This window comes from Stegodyphus dumicola, chromosome 9, assembly GCF_044657685.1.
Source record: "Stegodyphus dumicola isolate Sdum_Otavi_A_Nest chromosome 9, ASM4465768v1".
NCBI classification, from domain to species: Eukaryota; Metazoa; Arthropoda; class Arachnida; order Araneae; family Eresidae; genus Stegodyphus; species Stegodyphus dumicola.
Genome location: NC_140776.1, coordinates 76,791,413 through 76,809,167, shown reverse-complemented (window position 1 = coordinate 76,809,167; position 17,755 = coordinate 76,791,413). Strand labels below are relative to the sequence as shown.

General features: G+C 33.3%; 1 protein-coding gene across 8 annotated transcripts in view; it reads left to right on the top strand.

The window, feature by feature from the left end:
- Window positions 1–17,755, top strand: part of LOC118193931 (rho GTPase-activating protein 45-like) — a 341,239-nt gene that overhangs the window by 207,501 nt on the left and 115,983 nt on the right. Inside the window, exon 1 of one of the 8 annotated variants that reach the window (XM_085823643.1) lies at window positions 13,693–13,982. The exons of the other annotated variants lie outside the window; for them this stretch is intronic. Coding sequence (XP_085679769.1) covers window positions 13,975–13,982 — 8 coding nt within the window. The 5' untranslated portion in view covers window positions 13,693–13,974. Of the gene's footprint in view, window positions 1–13,692; window positions 13,983–17,755 lie in introns of those variants that run through there. 8 annotated transcript variants of the gene reach the window in all.

Genomic DNA, 17,755 nt, shown 5'->3' with positions numbered 1-17,755 from the left:
AATCTAAAACATATTAATATCGTTAAATCATCCGTTAGAGCTGAATATAATTTATGTAGCCAAATAAACTTATGCTCCAGCTTTTAAATTGCTTGGAAATACAGATAAAGTTTAATAGTAATTTTTTATTGATTATAATGTAGGTTATTCCTATGTTTTTTTAATTTAGTTCGAATTAACTGTGATTTTGAGTTAACCATGGACATCGTCCTTGGTATTCTGTGTTAATTAGGAGTTGACTGTATTCAGATAAATATTTAAATATGTATGAAATAAGTTTATTTCAGAAGTGTTGATAAAATAAATCATTAATCAAGTTTCTTTTGAATCGCTACCAAGCTGCGATATTAATCGAATGTCTATCTAGCCACTATTACATGAATACCTCTCCCATTATGACGTAAGCCTCCCTGACATTAAATTAGCTTTCGACGAAGCTTTGCATAATCGCTGCAAACAAAAACTTTGATGTTGCCAACCACAAAGAGACTACTGTCCACGCTATAATCGACTCTTTAGCCGTGTACTCACGTCGGGTCGGGAAAATGAAAAGGAGAGGGCAAAAATCATAACTGCCACTCCCACCTTTTTTTTTTTTCCCCGCAAGGTCAGACACTTACTAAAAGGACGAAAGAATTAATAAACAGTTTTTCTTTCGGGTGTGGCCGAAAGAGTCTCCTGCGTATCGACTAAAACTGTATAAGTGCACCTGTTCGTACAACTTACTGTATATGCAATAAAAGGATGTTAACTCAACGAAGAATCAAATATAACGAAGTTAGATGATATATAATGAATATCTAATAAGTATTTTATTGATCACAGATAGCGAACGAATAACATACTTTTTCCTAGTTCATATAAGTATAATGTATATGGCAGATTTATTCATGGGTTATTTGCCTATTCACTGAGGAAAGTCTTTTTAATTCATTTAATGCAGGTTCCTTCACTCTTTTTTGCAACTTTCTCGGTTACATTTTGTGCGTGTGTGGGTGTGTTAATATTATCAGTTGCATTATAAGGTATTTCTCCCGCCTTCCTAGCGTGCCTTCGTGATGTAGTAGTTCTGCACGCTGGGCCGGTATTCCAGAGGTCCGTGGTTCAATTTCCGGCGAAGGCGTTTGCTCATTTTTTCATCTCTCCGGCTTTTCCAAATTACCTAATGTCTCTAGAGCATGATATTGAAAGTTTTTGTTTAATCATTCCTATTTCAGTCTTTTTTTTTTTTTTTTTTTTTTTTTTTTTTTTTTATGTTCAAGAGGAGGGAAAAAAAGAAAAATTTGAAATGTCATTTTATCTCGAGATTTAACGTGTGGTTACTGATTTGATTAAGCTGCCTATTGATAAGGCAACTATATATGAAACATTTTAAATTCTTACAAGCATAGACATAGAAAGTAAAGACAAAGAAAGTACAGACATAGTAAAGACAAAGATTATCAAGAATGGTACATGAAAAAGGGATATAAGCACTTAAAATCCGAAGACTTGAAATTCCTTTCGAGAAGTACATGAAGCCTTCGAGCTTTCCTCGAGGTGCTTCACATCGAAACTGGAACGACAATAGGCAGAAATTCGTGTATTTTCCTGTAATTAATATAATCCTCAAACAAATTCGAAAGTAGTTTATACTCCTACTTATCACTGTCTAGGCATATTTATATGTTTATACTGTGGTGTATTTAATTCTTAAATAGAAATTATTCTAGACTAATGATCTGTTGTCATATTCGAGCAGGCATGAGCAGGCTAGCCCCATCGCACTGGAGGTTGTAGTTTCAGATCACAGCCAGCGACCAGATGTTTCGAATTCTACACGAAAAAATGGAAATATTATGTTTCCATTGTGAATGCTTGGGTATTAGAACTGCATTCTGATTTAAAATACATTAATTTCTACGCAGAAAAATTTTTCAAAAAATTGAAGTTATGTTTTTTCATTAAATAACCGATTAAAAAATTTTTAAGAAGTTTGTGAAGCTTTTTTTTTATTATTATTTTCAAATTTATTTTCGTTATTTTCAAAGAATTATTTTTATTTCTTCATTTTTAAAATACTCGTAGTGAAACATGCATATTAATTTTATCAGTGGCATTACAAAATGCGCCGATTTAAGAAAAAAAATAAAATCTCATTTAACAATCCCAGTTCAACACACTCTTACATGAACTTTATATTATTAACCCGACCTCAGATTACCGACTCTAAAATAAACTTCCAAATTCAACGTTTGGAAAAAGAGAGGAAGGGGGGAAAAGAAATCAAATCCAAACATTTAAAAAGAAAAGAGGGAAAGAAAAAGGCTACTACCTTTTCTTAAAATTACAAACAGCTAGTGTGCCGCCCTCTAGACAAACAAACATCAACCATCAGCGCGTTGGAGGAATTCAAAATTTCAAAAAGAATATTTTCTCAGATCGTGGGCTCAATTTGGCGTAAGGTTCCAGCCCACTAACGGAACAAGAGCCAACTTTGTGGGCTGGACTTGCTCAGGAGACACGTTGCCCGGGCCTTTCTGGAAGTCGACTCCCTTTCGAGGAAAATTTTGGCGTACCCTGTTTCCCAAAAAAGGTCACTATTAAGCTGTGTCTCATTCTGTTTCAAGTATTACCATCTCTTGTTAACATGATATGAAATAAAATAATGGCTTATACTTAGTGCATTAAATTTTAGAATAAACTTATATACTGCCGCATTATTTAACTTGCTTACAGCTTCTAATACGAAGATAAAATTCTTTGTAAGTAAGATGATATACGTTTGAATTACACTAAACTTTACACTCTTATTACTATTTGGATCGCAAGGCCACTTAAACAGTGGCTTATTAATAATAATAGTTTCTTACTTACACGCCATAATTTACGACAGGAAAATGAACAAGATGAAATTATCTTTTTAATATCTTCTATATTGGGTTCAAGTTCACTTAAAATCCTGTTGTAGTAAAATAAATCACCGTGTTATAGAAACTATCGCCAATCCAGTTGCATGAGATTGGTTAATTGTTGGTTGGTTAATTGATTATGATGACGCATGCAAGGACTATCTGCCTTAGGGAAAGGATCCTTTCGTAGAGAACTTTCTAAGCAGAATTAACTCATATTTATTCCACAGAAGCATCACACAAGTAGCGAATAGCTATTGTAGCCAGCATGTTTATAGTGATATGAGCCCTAGTTAAGAAAACCAACGCTCAAGTGGTTTTACCAGCTCTTCAAATAAGCTTCCGAATTCAGCATTTGAAAAAGTATAACACACCATCGATTGCTATACTATTTTGTAAATTCTTATCGGCCTAACTGCATGCGAATGTATTCATCACCAATATTCTTACTTTTCAATATTAACCTGAATTATTAATCAATATTAACCTGAGTCATTAGGTTATATAGATGCAGGAAAGTAAAAAATGTGCAGTGCCCTCACAGGGATTCGAACTCCGGTCCTCCCGAATGCACATCGAGGTATCTTCCAGTTACACCGCGAAGGCACCTGGAAAGCCGGAAGAAAATACCTTATGTACTTCCCCTTTTAAAGGGAGACTAGGGATTAGAGAACCCAACCGCCAGATACTGGTGGTGACAGATTATTGTCCATCCGCTTTTAGTTCGTACTCCACTTATCTGTCTGAGTCTTTTTCAGAAATTTTCGATATCAGAAACTGAAGAAATCCGCAATACCCTGCTGGGAATCGAACTCTGGACCTTTCGAATAAGCATCGAGCAGGCTTTCAGGTACACCTCAAAGGCATGGGGAGAGAAAAAATACCTTATAAATCGATTATTAATGAAACATCCTGCTTATATGTTGCTTTCATGTATAATTTTCGTATATGTCGCCGTTTAAAGACAAGCTATTGATTTTATTATGAATCTTTATCGCTGTATAAATATTTACAGTGTTGATGTAATTAATTATCTACTACTAGTATAATAAGACGAAAGACTTTTGTAATCGTATGTTTATATGTCTATCTATGCATTGTTTTTATTTTATACAAAAGAATTTTTTACATGGCACCAGTGTGAATCATTTAAATCATTTTAGAGTAAATGTATATTTTGTAAGAAAAGTAAATGTATTTTTTTGTAAGAAAAGTAAATGTATTTTTTTTCATAACCATGTCTTTGAAGTATACATTTAGGTACCTAATAAATCTTCTATTCTAAAACTGTGACAGGCCTACAGAACACTTTTTTAATATAATGAATCTATTTTAGTTTTTGTTACAATGAGTCAGATCAGATGGAAAAATTATAAACCTTAACTGTTAGTACTTTCTACATTTGAAAGCCTAATTCATAATATAGAAAATTTTATAAACACTAAAAACGTAAACAAGTAAGGCCATGCGTAACGGATGGATAATCACTAATTCCATACTCTTTAAATTTCATACATGTACATGTCTTTCCATGAAGTGCACCAAAAGGAAAAAACACAGCATTTGGGTAAAACAACTTTGTCACTTATTTGTTAAGAAGAAGTAAAGCATTCCTAGCTGATATTTATATAAAGTTCCAATGTTTTAGTATTCTGTATCGTCATTTTTGGAATCCTAGCTTAAATTCAAATTTCTTTTGAAACTGTGTAACTGTAACTGTGTCCGGCTCTATATAACTGTACAATTTATTTCGAGGTATCGAAAGTACTGGAAATTTCTCGACGAATGTGGGAAAACTATATAAGTCCGGAGAAAGCATCAGTTTTCAGAGTATTGAGAGAGCTTTCGCTTTGCATTTCGGTGGGTTTGATGTTCTTAGCAGTTTGAAGTGGTAACTACTGATTGTGTTCTGTTATACTGAGTAGAGCTGTAGGATTACATTTGTGTGAGAGGTTCCATAACTGTATATTTATTTATTTATTTATTTAATTTGAAAAATAAATCTCATTATGCTTTCATCAGTTCTGTGTGCATTCAATCTATTAGGAACTCTTACGCACGTAACAGTACAATATCAAGACCTTTCATTAAATAGGATTTCAAGATAACTAAACTGTAAGATTTTTTAAACGTCGCGATATTTTTTCTGTTATCAAAACGAAGTAAAAAAATTACAACAGTCAAGAAATTTCTGACCGCAAAACCTATGAAATTCTGAAAATGTTTACTTTGTCGAGCAACACCCAAAGAATATCCATAAGTAAGCTGTCATTAACGCAATTCCTTTTATGAGAAACTTTTTCAGCGGTCGGTGGTAAAAGCAATGAACCTGGAGGTTTGTTTCTAACGCTAATGGAACACATAACTCAAGATGTGAGAGATAACACGCTAATGAGAGTGAAAGAATAATCATTTGCATGAAAAGTTTTTCAATTTTTGCTACTTAATTCCTTAAATTCTTGCTTTTAACCTCTTTTTTTTTTTAATTATTTATTTTTATTTGCAGTTGTATGCCACAAAATGAGTTTTTCTTGCCTTGAAATTCTATCTTTGCTTCAGGGATAAAGGTTGTAGAGGAGAAGTCTGAGTATGATCTCACGAACGCCTGAAATGCGTTATGGGTAGTCCTGAAAGTAATTATCCCTCAAGGTAGTTATTTAGCTTAAATGCGATGAGAAATTACTGCTCTTGGTTATCGTGATGTCTGAATTTGAAGAATTCTATTACTCCCGAGTAATTAAGAAAAATAACTGCTATGATAGCACAGATGAGACTTTTGGCTCAAGTATTGTTTTATGAAACTGCATTTGAAACAGAATTTTCGATCTTTGTAAATATGAACTAAAGTCTTTTTTTTTTTTTTTTTTTTTTTTTTGGACAGTGTGAATAAGTCTTCATTCATGGTAAAATTTAAATCTATCTTTTTTGATGTTTTAAAATTAAAAAGTGTAGAATCAGTACATGAGTTTTTCTAATTTTGTAATCATAATATGTTTTTTTACTTGGTGAAAAATCATAGCTTTAATAATAATAAAATGTAAAATAAAAAATAAACTCATTTAAGGAACAAAAAGAATAACATTAAGTTATTCAAAATTTTGAGTTTAAAAAATTTAGAGATAAACTAAATCCCTAAAGATTCTTTCCTTAATCAACTTCAGGGAAATTCTTACATTTTTGTTGCCATACGAGGCATTTCTTTATCATTCATGAAGCAATTTCAATTTTCGAGCTCCTTTTTAGGAGGGTTAACAGATTTTCAGTTAATCATGTTGGACAATTCTTTGTCATACCTCAAAATGCCTGTATCTTGAATCTGTTTAGTCAAGATTTTACAGTCAGCATACTTAGAGTGTAGATATTTTCCGTTTGTTCTAGGTGTAATAAGCTGTCAACCCCTATACGTAGCACGTATATAAACGTGCTTCTCCCTTTAAAATGGAGCTATACGTTTATTACGTGATGCTCCACTTTAAAGTCAAATCTATCCTGCACACTACATTTCCTCAGTGCCTCTTCCTAAAGAACTACAAGATACACCCTAAAGTATTAACAATCTTATACCATGATATACAGCGAGGTTCAAATCCCGCGAACGGGCTGGCTGCATGGGCGGTTTCGTGATTTTCCCCATGTGTAACGTGTATACGAGCCAGTTTCCCTTAGAAAGTCCTCCACGAAGGCATCCCTCCCTTTAGGCAGATAGCCCTAGTGTGCTTTGCCGTATTCTCAATACACCACCTCCATGATATACAGTACAATTCCAATTATCCGAACTCCAACTATTCGAATCACTTTCAGAAATTCAGAATCAATTGAAGAAGAGATGGAAAAGGAGAAAAAGGGAAAAGAAGCTCAATAAAAGGAACGGGAAGAGACACGAATGGATGGCGTATGACTCGTCATACCCTATGTGTGATATTCTAAATGATGAACTTATTGAAAGTGTGAGAGGAGAAAGTGCCGAGGAAGAAGATGACCGAAGTTGAAGGAGACGCAGGACCATTAGGTAGTGAAGCGTTTGCCGCCCTTGAAACTGCGATGAAGTGGATGAAGCATCACCCAGAGTGTGACCACATGCAACTTCTCATTGTCGAGCGGACGCGCGACTTGGCTGCCCGAAAATGGATTAAGACTATCAAAGAGCTTACTTTGACCGAGAAGTTTAGCAAGCAATGACTTTCAACGCTTGTAAGTACTATACAATACGCTATATAACATGTACGTTAAAGTGTTGACTTCAATTTAATTCATTTTCATTTTATCCCAATCGGGGTCCGGTCAGAATTGATTTGGATAATTGGAGTTCTACTGCACATTTTTAATCTTCAGCTCAAGCATGCAATGACTAGCTTTCCTTGCCGAAAAATGACCTGTCAGTGATCGAGTGGATAAACCCTAAAACAGCGGTAACTGGACTCAAGTTTTTATCATGGCGAACGGATTAGCTGCATGGGCATCTTCGCAGTTTTTTCTTAAGTATAATGTAAATATGAGCTTGTTTATATTCGAAGTCTTCCACAAATGTATCATTGCCTTTAGGCAGACATCCTTGGTGTACTTTGTTATAATGCTATAAATCAAATCCAACCTTCGGTGACAAATTATTTCGTTTACTGCTCTTAAAAATTACGATTTCTTAAAGTTATATGTTAATTTTATGAACATTTAAATATTTTGGCAGCACTGCGTGAAGAATATTTTAGTTTTTAAAAACAGAAAGCATATTTGTCAATATATTTTACAAAATCTATTTTGCATACGAATGAAACTATTCACTGAAACACTACCGACTTTGAGATTTGTGAAGTTGCCAGATTAAAAAAAATTATTTCAAATTTATGTTGTTGTCAGATATAAAAATTTCATTCTTAATATTGCTAACGTAATAGTCGTTGAGGAAAAGAGTTTAAATTATTAATAGCTTTATCAAATTGAATAAAAAGTAAAACTTTAAAAGTATGAATTTAATCAATGCATTTATTATATGGAAAGGCATTGTATTTGTAAACCTGCAGTTTTATCCATTGCAACACTTAACTTTTTTCCACTTGAGTGTGTTGGAACAGAAAATATACTTTAATACCAGCTGTGGTTTCGTTATATAAAGTTTGCAATAATTTTTTGCCACAATTTTGCTTTTAATGTCTCAGAATCTGTGACAATTCTTAATTTTGATTACTTATCCTATCTATACATTATAGAGCAAACTGAGCATGCTTTTCATACTGAAACCGTTTGGCTCTTCTAAAATTATCCGAACATGTTTTGAAATTCTTTTAGATTCAATGAATTTTATAATTTCTTCATTTCCGTTAAAGGTGTAAAACCTTTAACGCAGTTTCACAAATAATCCCCTTCCATATGTTGAGTAAAATTTGCGACTTCCATTTTAAGCATTTAGATAGAAATTTCTGACAGCGAAAATTGTTCTTAGTAATTACTAAATTCTATGTTCCTGGTCTTCCTGTTAACGTCCGTGTTCAGAATTGGACGCAAGGAAACAAAGGCAACTTGTTCTTGAATAGTTTATGGTGAATGGATTGGCTGCAAATAGACTTCTTTAGCTAGAACATGAGACAGTTTTATTAGAAAATCCTCCCCGAAAGCATCACTTCTAAAGCATATAGCATCGCAAGCTTCATCATAATAGATTAGACAATAAAAACAGTCTTTAATATTCACAGATGTCTTAGCAATTAAACAGATTTATCCACGTAGAAAAGCTTATGAGGACTTGAGAAGAAATTTATAACGAATTCCAACTAATTCTAATAATTCTAATAATACCAACATATCGGCTGTCAGACAATACTTTTTTAAACGATCTCATGATGTCTCTGTAAAATAAGCATAATTTTAAAGATTTGATTATGAGATAAACGAGATTTGATTATGCTTCATATTTTATTCTTACTTTTATTTCGCCTTAAGCTCAGGAGACTTCAAGGAGTTAAATTTCACGAATATGACAGGTGCTTGCCTCTAAATTTTGTTCCCAGCAATGAACAAGTCTTCCTGGTCTAATCAATTTTGATGTTTTAATTTTATATATATAAAATATACAGGGTGTTTCAGTACCACTTTTCAGAACTTCTAAGAGGGGTAGAGTGCACCCAATGACTCGGAATCATACAACAACACAGGGTCTGAAATGCTTTTCTGACGCGGTAAATGGCGTTGCGCGAAAATTTCGAGTGTTCTTGCAAGGAATCGTCATTTCGTACAAGGATGCAGAGTTAGTAGATTAAACAATTGTACGAACTCGAAGTTAGCAGACATCCATTTGGCAAATTCTAATGAGCCAAATGCACAGCTCTTTTACGCGATACGATATCTTATGAGGCGTACACCCAACCATAATTTCTTTGCAAGGCTGCACCGGAGGTTAGCTGAAATATGTTGCTTTCAAAGAGCTGCCATGAATCGAGCATTACTAGCATGAACCGGACCCGTACATCGAAGAGAATGTGCTACATCAGGTACAAGGGACTCCAAGTTTGAGTTCACGAATTCTATTGCACGCAGTCGGGGTTTTCCGTTCCAGATCTGGAGGATTCTCAGAGAAACCGAAATGCATCCATATCACGTGCAGCGTATCCAGGTACTTCAACCGGGCGATTATGCACCTTGTATTGCTTTTGCACAATGGTATCTTGAAACAATTCACCTTTTCCATGCTAATGTTTTGTTCACCGATGAAGCATCCTTCCCAAGGGAAGGAATATTCAACGCACATAACGCCGATCTCTGCGCGACAGAGAACCCTTATGCAGCTCGGAGTCGGCTTTCGGTTAATGTTTGGGCCGGCATTGTGGTGGTGGTGGGGAGGGGAGGATGGACTCATTGGACCTTACTTGTTGCCTTTTTGTCTAACGGTTTTTGTCTAACTACTTGATCTTTCTGCAGTAAGTCATGCCACATCTTTTAAATGACGAACAGATTTCTGCATCGATGCGACAGACAGCATGATTCCAACACGTTGGGGGCCACTGCCCATTTCAGCCATAACGTTCGTACCCATCTAGACGTCATATTCGGCCAACATTGGATCAGGCGTGGTGCGTTGGCCTACTCGTTCACCGGATCTACCATGTCTTGATTTCTTTATATGGGGTCATATGAAGACATTGGACACCCCCATTGACAACGCCAAGAAGCTGGTTGCACGAATCGCAGTAACTGCCGGGAAAATTCGAGATATGGAATATTCCAGAATATTCGGAATTCCATGCGCCATCGATGTAAGGCGTGCATTGACGTCGGTGGACGAAACTTCAAACACTATCTTTGACTCATGTTACTTTTGTTCATGTAAATGTATTAACTTAGTTGCCGTCTTTTAATTTCTGATGTTTCTGTATACACCTGCGCATCGGAAAGCATTTCCGACCCTACATTGCTATATGATTCCGAATCACTGGGGTCCTTACCCCTGCTACAAGTTCTGAAACGTGGTATTGAGACACCCTGTATATTTATACACAATAATCACAAGTCAACAATTCATCGGGCTCATTTGTTTTTCTTTCTTTATATTTCAGGCTTTCCGAAATTGTGTTTCTTAAAATTTCTTTAGTAAGAAGCATATCTTTTAAATATGCTTTTATATCTACCACCTTAAAACCAACGATAAAAAAAAAACTAAATTTTTTAAAGATATTTTTATGTTAAAATCAATTAATTGTATTAAACAATTTTTCTTATTCTTCCTCAAAATCTTATATCTTATTTTTTTATTTTTTAAAACTAAAAAATAACTATAAATAAGAAGTAACTATAAATGAAACTATCCGTACAATGCCCGAGCAAACTGAATATAATACAAGGCAAAAACTTCGATCCATACGTTTCGTTCATTTGAAAATATTATACGAAAAAAATAGAGCAATAACTAATAATACAGTACATTTCATTTCCAACTACCCTTGTTTATTCTTCGGATACTATTCCAAAAGACATTTATACAAATGCAAAACCCTACAATTATGTCGCCGTCTGTGCTCAGGTAGCGGACTTTGGAAAGCTTGTTATGACGAACTAGGAGGAGTAGGAGCCTATTTCAAATTATTGAGAGACAGCAAAGAACTTCTAATGCCGGCAGTAGGACATTTTTTATGTAAGTTTAGTCTACAATTCGCTACACAAAGTGCAAATTAGCTTTATATTGCTACTTCAATAATAAATTTTAATGTCATAAAAAGACTACGAAAGCCCATCTCCTTTAAAAATAAATTAATGCTATTCGTTTCTCTCTCTCTCTCTCTTCCTCCCCCAGCTGGATTGTTTATAACAAAAAATTCTTATGATATTTTTTGATATATTCCAAAATTAAAAGTTACGAATTATTATTTCCGTTGAATTATCTATCTAAGCTAATTTGACGCCCCTTTTTATTTGTTCATTTGAAGCATGTGCCTCACCTACCTTTACCCTCGTCCTGGCTGTGGTGTTAATCACTGCCTGCACTTGCACTGCATGTTATAAGACAAAAATTCTTTACCTGGAAAGAAACTGACATCATGTTAGAGTGTTTTCTAAGGGGAGAAATAATAAATAATAATAAATAATTTTTATGCCTAAAAATAAATGTGTGGAGATGAAATAGAGCTGCACGCAATTGTTGTTCTATTAATGTTTATAGCAGACCGTTATAAAATTATTATAAACTACCTATTTGTCAAATGATATGTGATATTTGTCAAATAATATTTATATTTACCTAAATTAATTTATTAGTTTCTTTAAAGTATATGGCTTCTAAGTAAACAAAGAAATTAAGAATCCCTAAATAAATTAGCAACATGTTTCATTTTAAAGGACGTTGAAGATCAAGCTATCCGAGCAATTGTAGTTTCGGATAATTGGAATCCGATAGCAGGAATTTAACTGTATTGTAACGTTCACTTGTGTTAATTTAGAAAACTGTGTTAAATTATCATTACCGAAACTTAAAAAATATGGCCTTAATATGTGTATTTTAGAGCTGTGAATTCCAACTCACGTTTTATTTTTGAGGCTCACCAAAATCTTTTTTGGTTTTTGATACGATTAAAATTCTGAATGCTTTTTGACGTTTGTGAAGAAATATCTTTTTTTTTTTAAATTCATCTCCGCGATGAAGTGGATTACACATTTTATGGTGCAAACTGGTAATAAATAATTAAGAAAAAGAGGCGTATTCTATTCTGAAGATATTATTAAAAATTTTGGTCACGTTCTATTCTCTTGTATGAGGTGAAATTCATATATGTCGTCACTCGTGTTGCGAAATATTTAGGTGTCTTTATCACACTGAGTTATGTAGACGTGTTTCAGTTATCTAAAAAATTGTGTGTTTACTGAATTTATCTAGATGCAGTGATAATTTTAAAGGTAAAGGAAAAAGTTACATGGATAACGAATAACTTCAGTTACCTTGTTTGATGTCATATAACGTTTGCAAGTACTTAAAATATTTTGCGAGCCAATCCATGACGTTTCCATTTCGTAAAACTATGTTAAGGCTGTTTTGTGCTATTTGTTAAATTTAACATCAAGTTGTATGTTGTCTTTTTATGTGCGATAAGGATATCAAGCATATATCACCGGATTTAAGTCAAGATGTTTATTTTTGAATTTTGTCTGTCAATGATTATCAGTTGCTTTATTTATGCGTAATGAGATATTTACTTCAGCAATAAGAAGCTTTGCAAACTTATCAACTGTTTATAATTCTGCATTTATTCAGAATTTGCATGATCAGCAGTTTGGTGATTCGAAACAGGTTAAGGAATGCAGAGTTGGGTAAAATAATAAATATTTCATTCTTTAAATCAATAACATTTACATATTTTCACAAATGTCAATAGAAAAATTCAACTATGCTTTCCCTTCACCGACTTGGCACTTTTTCTGTTAACCTCCCCGTCCGAGAAAACTCCCTATTTTTTGCACCGTTTCTAGGACGAAAGTTCATATTTTAAATTTTTTATACATTTCTGAAATCCAAGGTTAATATTCAAAAGCAAGCAATTTCACTTCAAGTTAAGAATATGCATGTGTATCAAGCAATACGATTTTTTAAATAGTACACGTATTTTCTTATCGCCTTGCTTCTTTAACCCATTTGATAGTTCAAAATCGTAAAAACAACCTTGTATTTAGCGTAGGTATAATGAAACAATCGATTTCGAGGGCAGCTAAAGGTCTCTCCTCATCAGAAGAAAGAAATACCTAGAAAGAAGAAAATAAAGGAGTCACAGAAACACGTGGTCCTTCTGTGACTCCTTTATTTTCTTCTTTCTAAGTATTTCTTTCTCCTGATGAGGAGGGACCTTTAGCTGCCCTCGAAATCAATTGAGTGTTTCATTATACCTACCCTAAATACAAGGTTGTTTTTACGATTTTGATTGTCACATTAGCGTGTTTCTCTTCTAGCCCATTTGATAGTTGTTTACGATATTGAAATTATGTAAATTTGTGACTTGCAGTATTAAATTCGGGAAAAGATTTTTTGTACTCAGAAGGCGACTGTGAACAAATTCGTTGATGCTTATATTGTAGAATAATGTTTTTATTGGAAGGAGTCAAGAATATATATATATATTTTTTTTCTTCTTAATTTTAAAAAATAGAATTGGAATGCACGTGTTTATTATTCGATTTATCTGATCTGCTCTTACGGCCAAAACAAACTTCGCTATCATAACAAAGGCAGACGAAACAGATTGGAGAATCAAACGCAAATATTGTGTGTTCCGTGACGTCATGAGCCGCGAGCGTTAAAGTTGAGGTTGCCAGATCGGTTCAGAGGAAAGTGCGGCCCCACCGAATGTGGAAGGTCGTCTGCGAACATGCCGCGTGGAATGAGCGGAGGCTTTTCGGCGAGCTTTAGTTTTTCACGTTTTGCTTTTTTTCGCACTTTTGCCATGCTGAATTGCTTCCCACAAAAGGTGTATACCTTTGTTTGTTGACTGTCGTATGTAACGTTTGACGATTGTTGGATACATTGTTGGAGCGAACGTTATGTTCGTTTGCAGATTTCGAATATGCTTATTGTGATAATAAAACAGAACTGGATCGTCTGTTCTTGCGGATAAACATGTTGAGGTAAGGTTTGTCATTATATATTCCTGTTGACATAAGGAAAAGCTTTTTTTTTTTTTTTTTTTTTTGAAGAAAGCATTAAAAAAGTCTGCAAAATGTGCGACGTCTAAGCCAGGACATGAAATATATAAATACGCAGAGCTATTTATCCAATATCGTATTTAGAATGTTATTCATCATAACCAGTAATTATGCTTGAGGCTTTCGACCTAAGCTTAAGTGTCGAAAAAAACCTGTTTAATTTTTAAAGGGAATTTTAGATCATGGATATCATAAATTAAGCATTTAAATATTTAAAAAGAATAATAAGCCGAAAGTGATCTTGTAATGTTTTACGGGTATTGGTAACCATTGTTCGTTAAATCAGGAATTAAAGGTAATTTTTAGTAGAAATAACTGGTGATCTTTTTCTTGGCTAAAGAATTCTTTTGTTGTTTAATATTCTGCTTATAAACTGTAATTAAAAAAAAATAAAAATGATAGATTTGTAATCCTTTTAAGTAGGTAATTTTTTGGCGGGGGGGGGAGCAGTCGAATGTAAAGCGATTCCTGTCTCTTTAAAATGCAGTTCTATGTTACCACAAAGGTGGTTTTTTTTTTTTTTTTTTTTTTTTTACTATTTCATTTTTTATCTTGCAGAAGACCTTCAGAATTGCTTGTAAAACCATGAAAATATCAAAATATAAGTTCAGGTATGTGAGACCGGCTTATATACAAACCTTCAAACACTGGGGATTTTTTAATATGCGAGTTCGTCTTATATTTAATCCAATGTATTTTCTAGAATTTTTCGCATCTGAATCTTCTTTGCTTCCGGGATGAGAAAAGAAATTATAATTATATCTATCACTATATCCAGTTCTGTTTTCTAAAAACTCTTAAGCATCGAGAGAGAAACATGTGGTACTTATATATATAAAACTCTTGTAAAAGCTGTGGAACTTCTTAATGTGTTCTCGAACTAATTCAATAGGAATTTTTTTCACAGAGTAATTTGTACTGTTAAAAATTGATTTTTAAATATTACTGAATTTTTTTAACAAAAAAATAGTAAATTGTGTTTTTTTTTTTTATATATATATGAATTACTAGAGTTCATTTTTTAATCATAAGCTGGTTTTTTTATTCTTTTGCTGCTATTCCAATACATCTTCAAATATAATTTAAGTCATTAACAGACCGGAAAAGTAATAAATAATACCTATCTTTTTATATGCATTTCTGGGTCTTGGAAAAATGCATATTCGTCTAACAAAATTTATGTATTTATTTGTATAAAAAACAAATTACTAAAACTAGCGAAGTTTATTCTGTGAGAAGTTTTCACCGATGCGCAACCTATATTATCTCAAAATAGCGTTTAAAGACAGCTTTCGAGGATTGTAAGGCAGCAGATTCATCCTTTAGGTATGAGCTTAATTATCGAAAAATATAGGTCCCGCATTGCGTGATTAATGTATATATTCTTGATTTTATTACATATATGAACTGTCTGAGTTTTCCTGACAGCGTAACAAAAATAAATGAAGCATAACTATGAGATTGAATATTTGTTTTTTCAGTTTCCTGTTTGTGTTAGTCATTTGTCTCGTGAATTTTTATGTTCTTATATCAATTTTTTCTCTTTTTATTTGTGTAATTTTCCGTATTTTTTATAGTAATCTGTAATGCTAAACTGATCTGTGTGTGAAACTTTAAAATGTAAGTGCTGATATCGACATCATAGACAAATTGAATTGAGTTTAACTTCAAAAATTTTAAGCAAGGAATAATCAAACTTTTTATTTGAAAATTATTAAAATGCTACCTAAATTAAATAAACTGTAAGTGGTACACCAAATTTATAATGCAATGTTAAAATATTATTTAATTCACAAATAATAACATTAATAGTAATACTAATAATTAGAAGACAACGAAACTTCATTGAAACAAAAGTTTCACATAGATAGCAGGTGATAAGTGACGGAAGATGAGGATACCTGAGCCTAACAGTGGTAAGCAGGTATTTATCCCACCTGTTCTACTATCTGGTTATGCTAACACCTCCCGTGCAGCCCCTAAAGATTATTTATCGGATACTATATCACACAGAGAGCAAATAAAGTGCTTAGTTCGAAAACGATGGAAGACATAGACGCCATATGTGTGTTGGGGGGGGAGGAGTAATGGGCCGTTCAGTTTTAAATGCACATTGTTACCAATTAAATGTCATAAGGACAAGGAGAGTCAAAAGTTCTAAAGTAGCATCAGCATTAAACCGATTAACTGATATAGAACCTGATCAATTACTTTTTTTTTTTTTTTCCGTGTCATATATATTTCTGTAGTACATATAGTACATATACACTCTCCAATGTGTCGTCAACATATAATCGATATAAATTTTGATTCATCAGATTTCTTTACATATTTATTCTATTATGAATTATTTATATTGCATAGTTCATTGTTAGGTATATATCATTTCAAAAATACTCTTACCGGTTTGGTACCTGTCTAATCTGTGATTGAAGTATTAAATTGTATCAACTACTTATTTCAGACAGTGCTGTGTTAAATGAAGGTTTCGACTTTCAAAATATCCGTCGTTTCAAAGAAATAGTAATTGTTTCACAAAATTGTAGACCAACATTATTCCCAACTTAAATTACAATTTACATTTAAATTAAATTTTTTAATTTCTTCCTTTTTTCTATCTCTAAATTAAAAAATCTGTATTTATTTAGCTGTTAGCCAAGACAAAAGGGTAACATTAACTTAAGACCAGTATATTAATTTTAACTGTATTTCTCGAAGCGTCCACTATTCTGCGGATGGAATAAACCATCAATGTTTTGTAGATATTGCGCAAAAATACGGATGTTTATTCTGATAAATTAGTCCCGGTATGTTGATTAATTATTCCATTAAGTGATTAGAATTCCCAAAATAGTGACATGAAAATCGTTGCATTTGCTTTGTCTGCTATTAAAATCAATTTTTAAAACGTTTATGAAATTTTTAAATCCCCCTTCCTGTCAAACAGTACATATTGTATAAACAGTATAAATTCTGGGAGCTCTGTCTATGAAATGAAACGATTAGCTGCGCATTCGTAATTTATTTTTATTTACTTATCTAGCATTTGCATGTTATTTACTCATCCGTTAATTATAATTTAATTCATTTAATTAATTTATTTTGAAAAGCTTTTTGTAGTCTGCTCGTTGTTGAAGAAATCGACAAAGTCTGGTGAGCTGAGTTAAGCGGTGAAATAATTAATAGTTAAATTACTCATTCATAATTCAAATAACTAAGCTGCATGATTTAATTAGCTTTGACCTTAAGGTCACAGATGCAGTGAGAAAAAACATCGAAATTTTGAAATGTAAATGCAATTAATCCATTGATTTCAGCTCATTGAACCCTTTGTAGAAGTATAACATTTATATTTAGCGGCTCTGAACCTAAACATCGATGAGGCAGATGGTAAATGTTAACTTACTTTATGCATAGCTTTCTTCTCTCATGTCTGTAATTCCCCCCCCCCCAATGGCGGGCACTTGCCTTTTCGACACTGACCACTCAACTGACCCTCTCTTAAATAGACGGCCATCGTTGCCTCTTCTGAAGGGACGAACAGTTATATGCCTTCTCCGGGATTCGGAGAAACTATGAGACTTATCAAAAAGATTTAAACATCATTAATTTTTAATAAACGAATGCTCAGCAGATGCCATAGATGCTGGACGTGTTTCTCATCATATCACGTGCCATTCCTTCGTATTATGGCC